Genomic DNA, 21,217 nt, shown 5'->3' on the forward strand with positions numbered 1-21,217 from the left:
GCTCATTAGTTAAGGATTACTTCCTAGCCAAGAAAGAGGAAAACAAAACATAACATTTTATATATATCATTCTTTGAAGTCTTTGGAAAACATGAGGTATTTCCCCCCGACACAGACCCTAGAAACAACCAGAAGTATACAACTTACATGGGAAAATAATAAAACAGAAGACATATATGTATGCAAATCTCCTCCCCCAATTCCAATGTTTTCAGACTTCTATCTGTCTACTAGAATATCTCCATTTCAGTATTTCAAAGGTCTCCTCAATTCAACATGTCTAAATCTGACCTCATGACCAGCACCTATCCGTGATCCTGACCCTCCATGTAGGAGAACTGTAACACCCCTCTTTGAAATAAGAGTTTCATCCTTAACTCCTATCTCTGCCCTTGCCCTCATCTGATTAATCAATTTTCACTTCCTAAACCTCTCTCAGATTTACTCCCATTTCTGTTTGAAATCACCATGTCCTTTTGGTCTAATTATTAAAATAGTTCCCTGCCAATTTATTCTCCACACCAGAACTATGATAATTTTAAAAATGTAAATCTGATCAAATTCTCTCTCTACTTAAAAGTCTTTCAGTGAATCCACATGCTCTTAGGATAAAGTTCAAACTCACCGTGAATTCTAGTTTATCTAGGATGGTCTGTTTATGCCTGTAATCCCGGCATATTAATTATTAATAGCTCCCCATTTCTCTCTTAAAAATTTTCCAATTCAGAAGATAAATGCTAGGTCATCCTACTTGTGAAGTCCTTCATAACTGAGCTTTCTGCACATTCTGTAGCTTCATTTCTTGCCACTTGAACCCTAAGTCATGGGACATTGTTTCTGCTGTTCAGTTGTGACATGCTCTTCCCTGTGGGCCTTCATTTAGGCTATTACTTCAATCTACGACAAAATTCTACTCACCTTTGTTCACCTATTGGCTAATTCTTATTCATCCTTCAGTGTTCATCTTAATGTTACTTTGATCAGGAAGCCTTTAACATCTTGCATATCTCCCATCATATTTTATTGTATTTGCTTAATTATTTGCCTCCCTTGATAGACTAAAAGCTCTGTGAGGACAAGGCCCATGTATGTCTAGTTGCTGTCCATATACTCAGCACCTAACATTCTCCTGGCCAGACACTAGGGAGACCCAAATGAAGATGCTTCTCTCCTGTCTTGGAACTCCCGGTATAGGGGGAGGCTCACATCCAAGCAGACATAATTCACTGAGATATGCGCCAAGAAAACTATTGGAGAAAATCCCTAGAATAACATCTTAGATGTGATTTGAAGGATAACTGAATGAAAAGAAAGGGACTTTCAGATAAAGAAACATATGCAAAAGGATTCAAGTACATGACATATTATGGAAACACTGAGCTGCCTGCTGCGCTTATCTTTTATCAGCCTTTCACGTCACTTTCTGTCCCCACCCAACACTCTGGTTGTCAAAAAGAGAATGGATGCAGAGCCACAAAAGAGCCTTAAAAAGCAATGGCAAACAATTTAGACTCTATCCTCAGGTGGCTGAAAGTGACCAAAGCACTGTAAGAAGTCACTAGCAGATCACTTTCTACTTCAGAATATTACCATGGGGAAGGGTATACTAAGAGAGTTCAGGAAGATTAACCAGGAGCTCATTACAATAGGCTAGGAGAAAGATGAAAAGATAGTAGCAGTGAGAATGCAGAGGAAGGAAAAACTGAGATATTAAGGCAATAGCATGAATAGAATTAAGTGACTCAATAAATACAGAAGAATCGAGGGATGTTTTTGTGGTTTCATTTATAAATAGGTATAGCTCCAGACACACAAAAGGTTATTCCTGAAAAAACAAAACAAAACAAAAAACACGAATGGGTATAGCAAGTGTATTGCTTTAATTTCAAAGTATTAAGATAACATTTCTGGTTTAGTTTATAAGTGTGAGGAACTTTTTACAATGAATAACTAACTTACAAGGAAGATAAAATTGTACATGCCATTCTTGTTAGAAGCAATTTAGTTTTTTTGAGACAACAGAGAGGTTAAATTCATGTAAATTAAAAAATAATAACATAAGAAAAATTGTAATCCACATAAATATTTTTCACTGGAGTTTTACATTGGAGTGGAATGTTATAGTTCTGCCTTGCTGGAGTGAAAAGTGAAAAAAAAAAATAAAGTGTAGAGGAAGAAAGGAGAGAAACAGAGACAGATTTGGGTGGGGCTAAAGAAGTACAGAGATGCGAAGAGAAGATCTGAGCAAAAAGGAGGGGGGAACAAGAGAGGCTTCTGAGAACTACACAGACTACACCAAGTTTATCCTCTACCATAGCATTTTTCAAGGGGGTGATGAAATTTAATGGGTTTCAACCAGGACTTTTTTTTAATAAAACAGAATAAAATACAAAAGATGATATTACATCACTTGGGGTAGGAAAATATTGTTTTTGTAAATCTACTGTTTCACATATTCATAGGCATGTACCGAATTGTAATGTAAAATGTATCTGTACTACAGGGAATTGACAAAAAGGTTTGAAGATGACTGCTCTAGAATAATTACTAGAATAACAAGTTTGAAAACTATTGCCCAAGAAAAATTCAGAATGTTATTGCTTCCTTTTGAGATGCTAACTAGCTGACTGTGGTCAATGTTCATTTATCTATACATTCACATACTCTGTTTCTGAAAAGGACTGCCACATATTTCTAGACTAGGGCAATTATTCTGCAGATAGCAGTGGGCAAAAGCAGAGAAATATTACAGTATCCAATTCACTCGGCCAGAGTTTCCCTAGCCTGATGATAGGTGCTATGTCTCCTGATATTACAAATGATTACTCCATCAAGTACAATACCACATATTCCACCAAAGACAAGAAACAATTGTTTATGTGGCTTGAAAGAGAAAAAAGTAAAAATCAGAAGGACGCTTCTTCATACTGTCCCACCTGCTCCTTTAAAGAGGAGGAAGACATGAGAGAGGAAAGGGATCAAAAGCAAAATGTTTTGTGGCAGTCTGTAGAGTAATCAAATTAAAGCCACAGAAAGAAGCAAAATACCACTCTTCCAGTATGCTGTTTTGGGGAGGAGACAGACTTTGCAGCAGGTTGCCCTGGGTTCAGATCCCAGCTCTGATACCTCCTAGCTGCTTGTCCTTTGGAAATTTAATTACTTTGGCTCAGTTTTAAATAGGGCCAGTTTCAACCTCAGAATTGTTCCACTAAATGCGATAATATAAATAGTTTATCTAGCATACGGTAGACACCAAATATTAGTTCTTACAATTAAGTGTAAAATTTTGCACTACAGTTAGTGCCTCAGATATTCAGTGAAAAGGGAGAATGGACCAAGGTAAGCTTCTTAAAAGACAGGCCAAGGAGTCTAAATATATGAGTGAGAGAAAGAGAATGACCTTTACTTTTGCTGGAAACTGGACTTTTTGTCATTTGGTATGGTAAAACTGGTGATTACTACTCTAGAAGGCCAATCTCTTGAGAAACAAACTGAGCTTAAATCAGATCCTGAGAAAGTAAATGGGGTTGATTACTCGAGATGACATAATCTGTCCGGGATAGACCCATGCTAGACATGGATCTAATGGGATTCACATATCTGGGCAAAAGTGGTAAGCTTGTATTTTCTGTGCATTGGTGCCAGGAATTTTCCCCCATAGAAGTTTGTGTTTGTTATTTACCAGCTCTAGAATATACAATGGTTCTTTACGGATTTAAGTCCAAGTTGCAAAGGTGGTATAACAGCTCCTCACTGATCACCAGCATCAATTCTGTACTGAGCTCAAATTTTGCTGCCTAACTTTCCAACCTTCTTAATTGGGCATCACCCTACTTATCAAATCTTATTTCCCATTATTTTTCATCACCTATTTGCTTTAGAAAGAAAGGACTCACTGTCACCGTTTACACATATATTCCAATCTAGATGCCTGAGAAATAGCCTACAATATAGTAGGGATTGAACCTTAATTCTCTCCCCTGACTCAATGCATGAGGGACTGGGCTTACAAAGGTAAATGAGACACGCACATTTCCTACTCTCAAGAAGTCCAACAATTTAGCAGGTAAGAGAAATGTAAATTATATTATCATGAAATCAGTGCCATAAGTGAGGTAGCAAAAGGTGCTAGGGGAACAGAGAAGGGCTCCTAACTCTGCCTGAAGGAGTCAGGAAATGCTTCATATCTACCCTACACAACCTTATTCAACTTACCTTTACCTTTTGCTTATATTCTCATTATTTTTATTCCCCCACCAAATTTTTTTCCTTCTTCCCCTTTGTTAACCTAAATCAATCCACACTTCAAGGATCAGTACAAATTTTGTCTTTTCCAAGATTCCCTTTCATCGCTCTTTTATATATACTAGTATTCTTAGTACCTTAGCTTATATATTTTTGTTTCAAACATATTAGTTTCCCCCTCAGCTATATAGTAATTCTCTTGAATATCTGGCAGATTCTTAAAAATCTAAATGATCCACTGTATAGTATCACTCAACTGATATTTTAGCATATAATAAAATCATGATTGAAGGTAATCCTATGTCCTAGTACAGTTTAACTGTCCAGCACCAACTGTCATAGACATTCTCAGATCTCCAACTATACTTACAGGCTAATTCAAAAGTTTTACTAATTCCACCCATCATATATTTCCAAGATCATCAGTATAAGTCTTAGTGAACTAGTTCTAATATGCTTCTAATGCTTTGGATTTTAACATAGACTTTCCCCACTGCAGAGAGTGACCATGAACAAGCATTCTACCGTAACTTAATCACCTCACAAATTCTCCCTAACCAGATCTGAGTATCCTTCCCCCAACAATGAAATCAACTCAGGTTTGTCTACCTGTTTTAGCAATAAGAGGCAGTCCAGAACTTTAGGCACTATCTAATCTTCCCATCTTTAATTTCCATTCCTATAAAATAGAAATTGCATCATGCTCCAACCTGTTAGTGTCTTAGAGTGAAGAAAAAGGAGTATATGAACTAGCAACTGATTAGTAAAAAGGACAGAGGTGAAATCTGAAATTATATTTTAAGCTTCATTTAGTTCTAGAACGATTAACAACTTTCTGTGTAACTATTAGGCCCTCTGGTTATTGTGCGTCCATTTTTCTCTGTTAAGGTTTATCCTTGCACTGTGGATGATTGTAAAACTGCTATTTCCAGTGCAGGAAAAAAAATATTAAAATAAGTACTTAGAAAAATTCCAAGTTCAGTTAAAAACCAAAATTTCAAATGTAGATATGAAAGAAAAAGAAGAGCCAATAAAAGTATAATTTGTGCTTTTGAAGTGAAGGGAAATGAAGTTCAAAGACAGTAACAGAAAAATTATCTGAAGTAAATATGATACTGAAAACCAAAATGGTTCACCTTGTCCAGGAAAAACTGACACATAATTCCCAGCCCCAAGAAAGAAAGTAGGAAGGACAAAGAAAAAAAAGAAGGCAGTTTAGAGAGAGGCAGTAGAGAATTAGTTTGGCCTCAGACTTTTCCACTTTACAACACTCAAAGCCAGAAAGTAGGGAGGAATGACTACACAGTTGTGAGGAGGAAAAACGTAAACTTAGAATTTTATACCCAATTTCCTCTTAGACAACAGTCATCTATGCACACAAGACCTTAGGGAACACAGCAATCACAAACCCTTCTTGAAAAAAACATTGCCCTGAAATCTAGCCAACTAAGAAATTAATCAACTAGTCAAGATTAAAGTAAAAAAGATTGGTGGCAAGGACTGGATCAGTTTAAATACAGAACTAAGAGTTAAGAGTCTTTGGGACTTCAGATTATTGAAGAGAATATAAATAGCACAAGGCTCAACAATATAAAACATTTTTAACAAAAATGTGGGGGGCAAGATTGGGAGAAAAACTGAATGTGTACTGATATGTTCATCTTTCATGTCAGGAAAGCAAATGCTACTGTCAGAAGTTAGAACATGATTTTTAAAAGTCATGATGATAAAACTCAAAGTTTTAATTAATCTTTCTTATTAACCTGACAGAGCCCTTTAGGAACTAATTTCTTGTGGTAGAGAAGTATACTGATTCAGTAATTTCTTTAGTTTCATTTTCATCCCCCCACACCCCAATTAAGTGTAAATAAAATGAAATATTTTTAGTAAAAAAGACGGCATGATCCAATTTTTCTAAAATTATATCCATGTATATACCTCGATAGACATCTGGAATGATGCATACAGATTGTTAGCAATTAATTTGCTGTTTTGGGTGGCGGAAGTCTCCCCCTTTTACACTTTTAATATAATGAACATGTATCATTTTTACAAAATCAGTCATTATTCTAAGGAGAAAAAAAGAATGAAAACCAAAATTCCTGTCCAAGTCACATTTCTCTCTTTCTACCTTTGGCTGTAACTCATTATCAACATCCTGTTACCTAAGAGAGATGTTTGCTCTTGAACCCAAGATTTGCTCTAATTTCCCTTTGTGTTCCTCAAAGGAAGCATGGTATAACACGAATTAAAATCACTTTAAATAACTACCTTTTATTGAGTCCTTACTACTCTCCCAGTGCCATGCCAAAACCTTTCCCATCCATTCTTTTTTTTTTTTTTTTGAGGAAGCTTAGCCCTGAGCTAACATCTGCTGCCAATCCTCCTCTTTTTGCTGAGGAAGACTGGCCCTGAGCTAACATCTGTGCCCATCTTCCTCTATTTTTATATGTGGGACACCTACCACAGCATGGCTTACCAAGTGGTGCCATGTCCACACCCAGGATCTGAACTGGTAAACCCCAGGCTGCCGAAGGAATGTGAGAACTTAACCACTGTGCCACTGGGCTGACCCCTCCCATCCATTCTTTGATTTAATCCTCACAACCCTGAGGCAAGTACCTTCCCTTTTTACAGACAGGGTAAAATAATTTGCCTAAAAGGTCACACAGTTATTAGGTGGCAAGGAGAAGATTCAAAAACCTGGGTCAGATTATACAGGTCAAGCTCTTAACCACTAATTTTGAAGTAGGACAGGACTGAGTTCAAATCCAGATTCTATTATTAGTAGTGTGAACTTGGACAAGCAATAAGTTGTCATCTTCATTTTTTCCATCTTCAAAATGGGTAGGTTACCATCCTACCACATTATACTGTCAAAAATAAATAACAGATAAAGCTCTTGGTCTTCCGTTTGGTACAAAGAAACAATAAGAACGTCAAGAACAATATGATCTCACAAAAGTAACTAAAATTTATAAATACCAAAGAAATTTAAGTCATGTACCACTGAATCTTAGTAGAAAGTTTTTCCATGTTTCCTTTTGAGTCTGTTCACAAAACATTCCCATATTCGTATTGTAACATATAAGTATAAATTAGAGCTTGAAGAATTATAAGATTTTAGTAAAATATGACATAATATTAAATAAAATTTGGGCCAACCACAATAGATCAAGCTCCTGAGCATGAAGGTTACTACTTGGCTCCATTTAAAGTTGCCTCAGGCAAACTCGCCCTCTTTTGCAGCTAAATCATCCCTTAAAACCATCAACTTAAAAGCAAAAGCAGGAAAGAAACTTTATGCTGTTTGCCTTGAAAATTAGTTTTACTTTTGATTCTACACTCAAGTCCTAATTACTTTAAATAAACTGTTCCAAGGCTTCTCTGTTCCCTGAAAAATAAATTTTTTATCTAACAAGGAAGCCACAGAAACTGGGTTAAAATATATAGCATTGTTCTTAATAAGTAACTTGGCTGAAATAAAAATACATCTGCATATTTATAATAATTAAAGGACATAGAAAAATAAATTTGACTTCTGAAAGAAGCAATCTCAGTAATTTAAAAAGCCACTTTATAAACCACCATATTAAATTGTGAACAGCTAATCTCCTCCATAATAATTTCCAAGATACATATGCTCTATTTCAACTCAAGTTTTAGCATAATGACATTTCCGGGTCTCAGGAATAATATGCTATACTACATTTAATAACTGGGTTAAAAAAAATAAGAGCTTCAACAATCACTCCATAAATTTAGTGACACCTAACAGCAGCAAGTGGTTTTGAAACCCCCAACAATAATCTGCACCAAAAGGCATTCTTGAACATGCATACCTCAAGTCATCACTTGGTTCTTTTTTTTCTGGAAGTTCCACATGCTTGAAGTCTGCTGACTGGTGCTCTTCAACAACATTGAGCTCCTGGCTTATCATGGGAACCTCTGAAGTACATGAGAGCTCCCCGTCATTGGAGACTCCAAAGAGGTCTGGGTCATCTTGAATTACATCAATTAAGAGGACATCATCTTCATATGCTTTAAGAATATCTGGAAACCCCACTTTAATTTCTGAAAAGTTCTTAGTCATTTTTCTACCACTAACTTCAGAGGAAACTCGTCCGAATGTTTCTTGTTCCTTAGAGCAGAAGGCAGCACTTTTCTCTACACACCCAGGATCACAAGAAAAAGTACTATTTTCAATTCTGAGAGAAACAGCTTCCTTATTAGCAACAATATTGCCTGGTTCAGAGATGTGGTTAGATGGTTTATTATTATTACCTTGCTTTAAAAAGCTTGGAGAAATATTCCAGGAATTCTTACGGCAGTAGAAGTCAGAACTAGCTTGCACTGGAGTTACACTATTTTGTATGCTCAAAGATTGAGATCCTGACATTGCTGTGGACACATTTTCTTTACTCCTATTCTGCCTTACCTCTGCTCCAGATAAACTGTCCAGAAGCTCTAGGGGACTATATGCTTCTCTCTCTGATGATTTGGCATTTATTTCTTTTCTTTTCTCTGTTTTATTCTTAAGTAATGGAATTTTAAAATTAGTGAGCCGTCCTGTGTTCAATATTTTAACCAAGTCTGGAACCACACGTGTTTGCTTAGCAACACACGCTTTTCGATGAATAGTTTTGCCTGTAGAGTTATTTGTTTCCTGGCCGTCCTGGGAAGCCATTGTCAAATTAAGTTTTGCTAAATTCCCTTTATCTTTTTTTTTACTTCCTGTTAAATTTTGAGTCACATTAGTTAACTGAGTATCTTCAGTAGTATTAGAAACTACCTCTGACCCACTCCTGCTCGGTTCCTCTGACTTCATCTTTTTATCATCACTGATTATAGGTTCCTTTATAAGCATTAAAGTAGGTTCTACTGCAGAGACTGAAGACAAACAATTTAAATTAGAATCCAATTTTTCTTCACTCGAAGATTCACTGTTTGTTTCTGTTATAGAACCTTCTAACAATAATTTGGAGTTAGTAAAATGAGTTTGATTTGTTTGGTGTTTAAGAAAATCATCTTGCCTCAAGCCTTCCTGAGACCCAGGAAGCAAGTAATTTGATTCTGGCAGGGAAGCCTTTTTCCAACACTGGGCAGATATTCTAGCACATGAATAACATGGCCAAGTTCTTTTACCAGTCATTGGTATTGTTCTGTGACAGCCTAACTCCGATTCTTCAGCTTCATTTCTCAAGTCTTCTTGTGAAGATTCCTTTTCAGTTGAATGGCAATCACTAGGTGATTTCACTACTGAGCTTTTCACGGACTTAAAATCCTCTTCTGGCTCCACGCTTTTACATCCTAGGGGCTCTGAAGCATTCTTTGTTTCTTCTTTCAGAAGTGGCTGGAGGGTTTTCTGAAACACAGCATTTACATGATGTTCAGGACTTGTTTTCTTTCCTACTGTTTCTGGAAAATGTGACAAATGATCCATTGGAGAGAGGGTATTAGGGTTTACTTTTCTCAAAACTTTCAAAGGATTTTTTTTAGCCTCCAAAGTCTCTGCTTCCTTACCCTCAGCACTCATTTGGTTTTCTTGTAACACCAACTCAGACTTGTTATACACATTACAGAAGTTCATCTCAATAATCACTTCATCTGATTTTTCAGACACCTTTATCCTTTTCCTGGGTTTTCTCCCAACATCGCTCTCCTCTACTGAGTATTTATTTTCTTCACTTTGAAGGCAGGAAAGCAAGCCATTATTTTTACTTTGGTATAAATCCGTTTCTTCAAGCAATAACTGATTTACTCCCATTAAATTTTCTTCAGTTTGTAAAAGCTGAGGAATACTATCTGTGTCACTCTTATCTGCAAGACTCCTAAGGTTTTCGTTCTTTAACTTCGAGGAGTTTTCTGGTATGCACATACATCCACCATCAGATTTATACTCGAGGTTATTTTCATCATTACAACCCTTGGAATGGGGGAAACAATTGCAATCATGTAATTTTAAAACAGAATTATTTTCTACTCCAGGTGACAAGCTGTTACAAGAATATTTCGAAGTATCCTTGTACAGTTCATCTTGGAATTCAACCTTAATATTTTGTGTAGCCTTATTTTCTGTTATTTCGGAAGGTGGGCTTTCTAAGCTTTTAATTCGAATTCTTCTTTTAATACCTTCTCCTAAACCTTCCTTACCCAAAGACTGCAAGAAAGCCATACTTTGAAATTCACTGCACTCCACTGTTTGGAAAGATTCCGAACTGGTTAATGATTCCTTTCTTACCAGGTCAATCCCTGGCTGTGGATCTTCACTTGAGGCTTCAGTAACTTTTCTTTTTTCCTTGGCTGATCAAAACAACAAAACATACCAGAAAAGATTTTATATTGAGGAAGAAAAAGCAGTATCACTTAAAATAAAAAATTGTGAAGCCATCCATTTTTATTTCCCTGAATAGCTGTATGGAAATATACATTTGTTTTAAAATGAAAGACCTCACTTCTATTAGGGAACTACATACAAACCTGTAAATTCTAAGGCAGCTGAACAACCTCTAGCATCATCATCTCACACCAGCCAGAATGGACGACCAGGAGGAATTCCTTTTATAGTAATTCTAACCAAGGGCTCCTCAGGGGGCAAACAGCTTTTATGAGAATTCCTGTTTTTGCCCCCCTCCTGGTCAACCGCGTACAGAGTAAAGCCCACACAGCCAGATTTAGGTTGAACACTAGCGGTCAACACGGGTGGAGCAGGCTGAGGTGCAAGGGCTGGGAAGGGAGCCCGCCCCCCACCCGGGCGCTCTCTTACTGTGTCTTCCGGTCTGCAAGGGGAGCTTCGCCTCCTTCGCGGCTTCTAAGCCCGGCCCGTCGGACGAGACCGAAGGGCCCATCCGGCCCCCCGGCCCCTCCACACGGCGCCTCACCGCGGCCCTCCCAGCCCCGGACGCCTCACCCGACGGGTCACTTTCCACTTCTTCTGGCCCGGACGCCCGGGCCACCATTCTCCTCTTTTGCCTGCTCTCCTCGCGCTCCCTGGCTTCAGGGCCACAGCCTCCCGCCTCGCCAGGCCCTGGCCGCCGGCCTCGCTTCCTCAGGCCTCGCGCGTCGCCCTCACGCCCCGGGGCCGTCGCGGGGCCAGAGGGCGGGGACCGCTGCATCCGCCCCGAGCCCACCGCCCTGCCCGCCGGGGCCGCCACACCCGCTCGCAAGAGCCTAGTGGCCGCACGAAGGCTGCTCCAGCCGCTGGGAGCCCACTGCCCTCAGCCCCGCCCGGCGCCGCCCACCACCCAGGCCCGGGGCCGGAAGCGGAAGTGGGGCCCGCGCCGTCTAGCCCTGGAAGGCGCGGCAGGGCCCAACGGGCGGAAGGACCGCGAGCCTCTGCGGCTGGCGCCCTCTTGGGCGTCGCTGCGCCTGGCTGGGCTGTGGTGGGAGCTCCCTGCGGGCCTCCGTCGTGTCTTTGCATATGCAGGAATCTCCCGGAACCCTTGAGAGCTGTCATGCCCACCTGCTGCCGCTCGTTCCTGGCTGCTGGCAAAGACCGCTGTAGGTCAGTGCCTTGTAACTCCACCCCAAAGCTCCTGGGACCCCTTTCCAAGTGCCTTCCGCATATGTTCACCTGGATATTGCATGCTCGCCTCAAACTCTGGATGTGCTAAACTGAGCTGCTCTCTCCTCACAGGCTTGCTTTTCTTGTCTTGGTGGTTGCGCCACCGTCTACCCAATTGTTTAAGCCAGAAACCTAGAAACCATCAGAGACACGCATCTTTCCACTTCATCTGCCGCAACCGCTGTCGTTAGGTTTGCTTCATTCTACTTTGTTTTTGTCAGCCACTCTCCCCTTTGCCATTACCTTGGCTCTGGCTCTCAGATTTTGACTGTCCTACTGCATCAGCCTCCTAAATCTTAGTCATGCTTTCATCCTTTCTTCCACCTGCTGCCAGGCCATGCCCCTCCAGTGAAAAGGGATCTTGGCACTTCCCACCTTGACTCTTCAGGAACTCCTTTGCTCAAAGATTAAAACCAACAGAAAGTCCAAACTGTTTGGTGTGGTGTTTGTAGCTCTTTTCTGATGTGGCCCCTGAACATTTAGTTTTGTCTCTTGCTGTCGCTGTAGGGGAAAAGTTGTGCTTCAATGGAAAACTATGTATAGGAGTCACGCTTCTGCATTATCTGGTTCTGATTCTATGGGAGCTGTTTTACAACAAATAAGTTGCAAATAAGTGGTAGCAGTGCAAAATAATGGTTTGTAGACACGCAAACTCTGTCCTGTAGAAGTTCAGTTGACTTCTCGCTCCCGCTGTAGAAGCAGCCAGTTTTGCCTCCATTTGCACATTCATTTCAATATTCCTGATGTATAAATGTGCCTGTTCAAAGAACTGGTGGTTATAAAATCTGCCTGAAGACAGACATAAAATCTTTAACACATGTTCATTTTTACCTCTATGAGAGTCAAGATTTTATCTTTTTTTTTTTTAACTATCTTTTAATACCGCACCTACCCTGCACTAAAACCACATTGGACTGCTACTAGAGTTCTCTAGATTTCATATGCTCTGTCATGCCTGTGCCTCTCTACATGCTAATCATGGAAATTCTTCCTTTGCTTGTCTGCTTGGTGAACTACATATTTCCCTTCAAGAATCAGTGCAAGGATCACCAGCTTCCCTGCTGCCTTTCTCCTTACACTTGGATGGGTCAGGTGTTCCTGTGTGTCTGCTCACACATTTCTTTCAGTTGTTTACTTGTGTGTCTCCCTAGGGAGACACAGATATCTTCTGTTAATCTTTGTGTGTTTAAAGAGGAACTTGGTGATTTTGAACACAATTTGTGTTATGCATTAAAGGATGGTAGGTGTGATGCATTGAGAGTGAATACTGTGGCAGTTTGGGTGAGCAGTTTAAGTGAAGCATCCTTAGGAGCATCTATAAAATAGAACTTAGGTAAAGGAGGTGTAAAGAATCTAGGAATGTTTCTTGTCTCTTTTTGCTTGTAAATACTCCCAGTAAAAGGGAAACCAGTTTAAGAATAGCAGAATTTAGAAAAAGTTATTTTAGGGATTTCAGACTACATGCTCATTCCAAGTGTACTTTGTGCCTCAGTTTCCTCATCTGTAAAATAGAACAATAGTATCTCCAGAAGGAAACCAGAATATGTCATCCCAAAATATGCCTTTTGACATAAAAATTATTTTGAGCTGAAGGCAATTAAGAAGCAGCAAATGTGGGAAAAACTCTCACTACCTTCTCCCCCTTTTCTGCCTAGAGTCAGGAGATAAATTCTCCTTTATTGGAGAAGACTCTAGACTCTTGCCAGCCTAGAGATGGCACTAGAGGAATCTGCAAATAAACCGTACTCCGTTAGTTTACTCCCATATATTTTTCTTCCCACAGATCATCATGCTTGGAAGGCTAAAACTGCTTTCTTCCGTCCTGTCATTTCTACACAAATTTATTGTCCTTTGTTGAAGATGCCATGTAGGCCAGGGTTCTAAGCCATCATTTTGAGTTACTCTTCGCTGAGGTTTCTCTTGTGTGATGTGCACTGTGTGCATTAATAAACTGTTTTTCTCTTGTTAATCCATCTTTTTGTTAAAGATGCCCATCTGAGAACTTAAGATGGGTAGAGATAAAGTTTTGCTGCCCCTACATCCTCATAGCATTCTCATGAGAATTAAATGTGCTAATAGTTGTAAAGTACTTAAAACAATGCCTAGAAGATTGTAAATCCTAAGTAGATTTGTTAAATAAAACCCCAATATATATTGAAAGATAGACTCTATATAATTCTGATGTTTACTACCTTCAAAGTAAACATTGCTACTAAGATCTTAGTAAAATAAAGATAAAAATTCAGTCCAACTTCTTTGGTCTGAATCAAAACAGATGGTCTTCAAGTCGGCTACAGGCTCAGGAATTTAAAAACTTTTGTGCCCCAAACAGTTAAACAATGCATAAAAGAGGACTGAGAAGAGCTTAGTAGCATAGGAAATTGCAAAATCAAGCACAATGAGTGTTCTGAATAAGAAAGTTATAATCTTTATTACAGATTTTAAATTCCTCATACCAAACTGCTTTCACAGAAAACTTAAGGAGATTACGTATGTTTATACAAGATTTTATTGATCTTCTGTGAAATGATTATCATAATCCTACTATTGTGCTTGGCAGTGTCTGGAAAGGGCAGGCACAGTTGTTTACCAGAAAAGACTCAATCCTCCCAGTGGCAGATCTCACACACTTGGGAGTCTAGAAGATGGAGCAGAATATTTATTTACCTGTACCTATTGGGTTGCATCTCAGTCCACACAGAGTTGGCCCTATGTGGGTACCTGGGAGTTCCCTTCTCTACTAGTCTCCACACTTTTTCTTTTCTACCCCTTTCCTTTGCCCCTGGATCCTGGCTAACAATACTGCCCAGCCCTTTAAGTCAGCTTCAGGGTCACCCCTTCTCCAATGGCCCCTGTACATGGCAGGTTCTAGTTCTGTCCTGGAAAGATGACAACAGAGCCACATTCTCTACCTTCCACAACTACAAGTTGTAGATTATTGATGCACAGGATCAGCTACGTAATTTGTAGGGCTCAGTGCAAGATGAAAATGCAGGGCCCTTTTTTAAAAAATTAAGGATTTCAAGACAGAGACAGCAGAACATTAAACCAAGTACAAAGCCCTGTACAACTACACAGGTTGTTGCCCATGAAGCTGGCCCTACAGATCCGTGGTGTACTTCTGTAAGACTAACAAACCTCTTATTGTTAATATTTATCAGCTCTGATATCAAAACCTCTCTTATTTTTGTGCCAGTCCTTGGCCAGTTTGCATTCAGAGCAATTCCACACCCTTCCTCTGCCCTGCTCTGTATCACAGGGGTCAGCTCCTGCATTCTGCATTTGCCATGCTCTTGGGTCATTTGACTTTGGGTGAGATTTGGCTAGTAGACGACACTGGTAGGAGAATGGAGAAGGGAGACTTTTCCAGATTTCTCTCTGCTCCAGGCTGCCTATTAGACAGCAGCTGGTTCTTCTCTGGGACTCCATCTTTTGCTGGCCAGGCTCACTGTAGTGCAGTTTCAGCCAGGTGCATTGAGGTGCCATTGTCCTTCCAGCCTAGGGGTAGCAGTGGCCTTCTGCTGTTAATAACCCCTGGGCACCTCACCAAACCCTGTTTTTTCAGTTCTTCCATCCCATCTCCTGGATGACACTCCTCTGTTTAAAATACTTAAAGTAATTTCTTTTTTCCTGGTCAAAGACCTCCCGTGTAATTAAGGGTGCAGGTGGAAGGAACTAAGGGAATGAAAGGACAGACTTCTGTTCTACCACAGTGTCAAGAAATATTCTTTCACCATCTTGGAAGGGATACCTAAATAAAGCAAGAGTAAATCTGATGTTCTCCCAAGACATGGTGACTTTTCTTTCTTCCAAGGATTTCCAATATTTTCTCTAGGGTCAGCTTCTCATTCAATTTTAGATTGTAAATCTTCTGCCCAGGAATATCATTGAATCTGACGTTCAGCAAAGAATAACATATTGATACCCTTTAAATGTTAAAAATCAATGATCCTATTTTACCTCTGGAAAGAAAAATCAAAAGGTACCAAAATCGATCGCTGGCCCCAAATACTTGAGTGCAGATATTCAAGTCCAGGCTTGAGACTCTTAATTAACTTTCTCTCCACTAGAGGGCCCCAAATCCAGAGCAGCCAAGGATGATGCACCACTCTTTCCTCTGGCTCCAGGAACTCCATGCTCTTAAATCATAAGAGCCTTTGATTGTGTCACTGAGTCAGAAGAACTCAATTACTCAGTGTAATAAGTCCAAAATGGAACACAATAGGAATTTGTGAGCAGAGGAGGAACTTAGAAATCATCTACTCTAATTTCTTCGGTTTACTGAGAGGCATGAGAAGCTAAGGAATTTAAAAGTGCTGTGAATCAATCATTGCCTGTGTTTCCTCTGTTTGCTGCCTAATCGCCTGCATTTCCAAGTGACCATTTTGAGAGAGAGATTGAAACAACACAAATTTATTCTGCTTCTTCTTCACGCAGCAGCACGTCTAAGAATGCCTGTGGTGCATATGTCCACCCTTTAGCATCTCTGTAAGGTGTCTTATATTTATGCCTCTCAAATTTTCCAGTTGAATTAGGGCTGTCATTGCAGTCTATCATTTTGTTTGTTTGTGGAAGAGGGAATCTCTGTTTTGCTATCCAATATGGGATAACCTCAGAGAGGAGGGGGCTGTGCCAGTGGCTGCTATGTTAAAATCTAGCTTTTCAATGGATAGAGTGGATGGTTGCCTAAATGGTTTGATTTGAAGTGTAACAGGAAAAATTTCCTTCTATTTAGTCTCTTTCCCACTCAAGAGAACATTCTATTAAGTTTTTATATACACAGATGACTTCCAAATTTATATCTCCAGCCCCATGTCCTGCTCTGTATCCATTTGTCCATACCTCTGATCCAAGTGACCAGGATAAATGTTCCTTGCAGGCTTTGACTCCCTTAGCAGAGAGCATTCACCGAGAGTTTTCCCTTTCTGCTCCAGGGATTGCCCCAATGACCCAGAGCAGCTATCTGGCTTCGTTCAGGGCATGGGCAACTAGGAAGTGCAGTGGCGTTAGCATGCCTGGAGAAACCTCAACCAGCAGGGATGGGGAGCTAGTGGATAAGTGCTCCTGCCCCCTGCCCTTTAGACAGACAATCCTGGAGGCATTTTGTATATTTTATCAGGTATCTCTAAAGATTGCACATGGCAGCAACCTTGATAACATACCTTTTTATTGGCCTTTCCTCCTTCCTGGTTTCACTTTCCGTATTCTTACTGCTGGCCCCTGTACCTCCTAAAGAAACTACTTACATGTACGTCCTGGCCTTGAGCTCTGTCCAGGCTAAGACAATATCTATTTGACATTTTAGATTTACATGCCCAAAATGTAGTTCTTGATTCCTCCACTTCTTCCATAGGTTCCCCAGCTCAGTAAATGGCAACTACATAATTCCAGATACTTAGGTCAAAAACCTTAGACTCAACCTGGAATCTTCTCTCTCACTGGCCCACTCCTCCACCCCCATCCAATCCATCAGCAAACTCTGTCTGCTCTACCTTAAAAGCATATCCCGAATCTCACCATTTCTCATCATCTCCACCACTTCTGTCCCCTAGTCAGGCCACTTTCCTTTCTTGTCTGGAGTACTATAAAAAACCTCTTAACTGATTTCCCTATTTATAATCTTACCCCACTATTTTCTACGTAATAGTCAAGCTGATTCATTAAACTGCAAGTTCCCTGGTTACCTATCCCATTTAAAATAAAATCCAAAGTCCTTCTGATGGGCCACAGGCCCTGCATAATCATGTACCTGTAATCCCTCCACCCTAATATTCTATCATTCTCCTTCTCCTTATGGTGCTCCAACCCACTGGCCTTCTCATGTCACTTGAACAGGCTGAGCATGCTCTCTCTTTGAGTCTTTGTGTGTGTGTGTGTGTGAGGAAGATTGGCCCTGAGCTAACATCTGTTGCCAATCTTCCTCTTGTTGCTTGAGGTAGACTGTACTGAGCTAACGTCTGTGCCAATCTTCCTCTATTTTATATGGGATGCCCTGCCACAGCATGGCTTGACGAGAAGTGCTAGGTCCATGCCCAGAATCCAATCCTGCAAACCCTGGGGCCCCAGGGCAGACTGCACAAACCTAACCACTACGCCACCGTGTCGGCCCCTTCTTGAGTCTTTTCCGTTTGCTCTTTCCCTGCCTGGAAGGTTTCTTCCCGCCAGAATCCATATGCTCCACTCCCCGACCTCCTTCAGGACTCTGCTCAAATGTTACTATAGAGAGAGACCCTCCTTGACCATTGTCAAAAACCAAATCTGGACTTAGTAAGGAGAGACTTCTGTTTAGGAGGATTATTGCAAGCGGGGGAAAGAGACTATTGCAATAGGGAGAATGCTGTGACCATAAGATCTGCAAGCGCCTCCAGAGTTAGGCAAAGAGTGTTTTTATTTTATAGAGAGGAGAAAATAAAGCTAGAAAGAATCAGGTGTGGCATAGTGAGAGGACAGGGTGATGCAAGCAGATAGTAGTAGATGTTTGAGCCTGAGGCCAGCCTCTTCGCAGGGGTGGTTACATGCCGACTCAGGGTGAGGCTAAAGTTCAGGAACCTGGAGGAAGGAGAGAAACTTAACCAAAGTTTGGTTAACAAGCGTTTTGTTCCAATTGATCAGTGGGTTAAGCAGTTCAGCTAATTATTTATGAGGCAAAGAAAGAGAATTTTGAGTTTGTGTCTAGCCTTGTCATGGGTAAATAAGAGAGGTGCTTGTGAATCTTATCTCAATATATGGGAAAAGGTGGTTTCTTTGCAGTAAGCTGTTTTCTGGGACACAGAGGGTGGGGGTATTTCTTAACCTTCCCTATTTTCCAGGATCACAGGGCTCAGTTAAAATACAACACTGTCACCACTCAAAGATAGAAAAATCTTCCCATGCACTTTCCCGGTTTAATTTTCCTCATGGCACTTTCAACATGTGCCATACAGTGTATTTATTCACTATCAGTCTTCCCCAAACCCTAGCTAGAGCAGGGCCTTTCTCCATGCTCTGCTGTATCTCTAACATTGAAAATAGTGCCTGGCACAGAACAAGCCCTGAGTACACATTTGTTGGATGCACAGGGAACGAAATTCCCTTTTTTGAGGGGTTGTGGAATAGTGGGACTGTCAGAATTGAGACTCAGGAAGGCTGATTTGGAAAGGCTGTGCAGGACTGCAGGAAGGAAGAAACCAACTAGAGGGCCCTTTCCACAGTCCCCGTGTTAAAGTGAAACCCTGGAAAAGCAAGCAACAGATTCAAGAGACCTCGAGGAAAATAAATTCCTCTTGGAGAGCCAAGAGCGTGTCTTATTGCTCTCTCTTCTCCCAGGCCCTGGCGTGACACCTGGTCACTGGTCAATCCTCAGAAACAAGAGTCAGTTAACATTTATGGTGGCTCCATGGATATTCAAGGGAGAGTTGGAAGAGTTTGTGTCTATTCTTATGTTGAAGAACACCCAGTTAAATTGAAATTTTAGATAACTAACAATTTTATTTTAGTAGAAGTATGTCACATACAAATACTTGGAACATACTTTTACTAAAAATATTTGCTATTCATCTGAAATTCAGGTTTGCTGTATTTTATCTGGTAACCCTACCTCTACTGCCTGAGCAGGTGGAGCCCCCCAATTGCTGGACCCACGTTTCTGAAGTTGTATCTTTTCCTAGATCTTGGCCTCAGTAATCCATCACTAGGTTGGTAGATCTTTGATGCTTCTAGGAAGTTAATTGTTATATTTAACATGGCTTTTCTACTTATCTTCAGTGGGAAGGTTATGCTGAACCATCTGGTCCACTATTACTCAATGTGTAAGTCACCCATCTCCAGTCTTTTCCCTTCCTGCCCACTCTCATACCACAATTTCTAATATCCACTGATAAGACAAATGTGATAGACATCAAAGGCAGCTTCTCACATTATTTAATAGAATAATTTTGATTGTATTCCTGTTGGATACTTATTCTCAAGAAGCAATTTCTTCCAGGAGCAGAAACACCATGGGAAAATTTAAACCACATAAAAGGAGAAATAATTCTGTATTTGTGGCTAAAATACCTAGGTATAAAGATAGTTACACAACATTGAAATAATTAAATGCAAACTATAGTTCAGGGACTCATTTAGGCCCTGGGTTTATAGCAGGAAAAAAATCTCTGCTTTCATGGAAACTGCATTCTTGTGGGCAAGAATGACAATAAGCAAAATAGGCAGTGTATCAAATGGTTATAAAAGGGATGGAGTAGATGATAAGCTGATGGGTAGGGAGTAAGAGAAGTGTGCCAGGGAATGCTATTGGAGATGTTGCAGTTGTGGAAATTAAAAGGAATCTTAATTAGATTGGAGTCAGGAAGGCCTGTAGGAGGAGCTCTCATGCCCTGTCACACATGGTCAATTATACCAAACAGGAAGAAACTGACACTTGCATCTAAGACAGGAAGTAAAACTACTTTACTACTGAAGGAAGATTTCTCTCCCCACCCAACAACAGCCCAGCCAATGAGAAGTGCCACAGCTCAGCCAATGAGAAACGCCACAGCTCAACCAATGAGAAGCCATTGACACCCTGAACTGAATCCCCCAATGGATTTTAATTTACAACAGCCCCTCCCTACTCTCCCTTTTTCTCTATAAAGGCAGCTCCCCTCTTCTGTTTTCTGAATTTGCTTATGGTTTGCCACAGCATGCACATCTGGAATTGCAATTGTTTTGGCCATTCCTGAATAAACTCGTTTTGAGTTTTTTTTTTAAGTTAACACAGTTTTAAATAGGGTAGTCAGAGAACATCTCTGAAAGAAGTAACTTGAAAGAAGATGAACAAGTCGTGCAAGTACTGGGGAAGAATGTTCTGGACAGCAAGTACTTGAGGCAAGAGTATGCCTGCCGTATTCAAAGGGGCAGCAGGCGGCCAGTGTGACTGGAGGAGTGAGGAGGAGAGCAATAGGAAATTAGTTCAGAATATTAAAGGATGAGTTAACATCATAACACATCAGTGCATTCTTCAGCACCTTCTCTGAAACCTCGAATACAAACCAATGTAACAACAAAACCAACAGAATGTATTGTACACTATTAAAAAATTATTTGCCAATATTGAAACAGGTGAAACAATTCCATAAAATTCTGTATTTCTAGTTTCTCTTAAAAATTGAGGATCTGGCAACATTGTTGCCTTAAGAAACACAGGCCAAATCAGTGGGAGTTGAGTAGCTGCTGCCTGCTTCAGGCAGAGCAGTGTTCTCCAGTTTGCCACAGTCCCCACTACTCCTTGTTGTCCTCAGTCCCCTTTGCTTGCTTATGCTTCCTACCTGGCCCCTATCAGCCTCCAAGTTTAACTCCCACTCTAAATTTATATATTTCAGTTTACAGGAGATTTGCAACCCCATCATCTGTGCAGCTCAGAAACCATCCCACTGTATCTCTCTCATGTTA

At 40.4% G+C, this 21,217-nt stretch overlaps 1 protein-coding gene and 1 long non-coding RNA gene across 2 annotated transcripts in view; one reads left to right on the forward strand and one right to left on the reverse strand.

The window, feature by feature from the left end:
- TOPAZ1 (testis and ovary specific TOPAZ 1) overlaps positions 1-11,460 on the reverse strand; it is an 81,434-nt gene extending 69,974 nt beyond the window's left edge. The window contains exons 1-2 of the mRNA XM_046653698.1: positions 11,156-11,460; positions 8,088-10,548 (exon numbers count right to left, since the gene is read on the reverse strand). Coding sequence (XP_046509654.1) covers positions 8,088-10,548; positions 11,156-11,360 — 2,666 coding nt within the window. The 5' untranslated portion in view covers positions 11,361-11,460. The remainder of the gene's footprint in view (positions 1-8,087; positions 10,549-11,155) is intronic.
- Positions 11,461-11,611: 151 nt separating this feature from the next.
- The window catches only part of LOC124237317 (uncharacterized), a 54,765-nt gene continuing 45,159 nt past the window's right edge, over positions 11,612-21,217 (forward strand). The window contains exon 1 of the long non-coding RNA XR_006887978.1: positions 11,612-11,749. This is a non-coding gene — a long non-coding RNA (uncharacterized LOC124237317). The remainder of the gene's footprint in view (positions 11,750-21,217) is intronic.

The sequence above is a fragment of the Equus quagga genome, chromosome 1 (assembly GCF_021613505.1).
Source record: "Equus quagga isolate Etosha38 chromosome 1, UCLA_HA_Equagga_1.0, whole genome shotgun sequence".
NCBI classification, from domain to species: domain Eukaryota; kingdom Metazoa; phylum Chordata; class Mammalia; order Perissodactyla; family Equidae; genus Equus; species Equus quagga.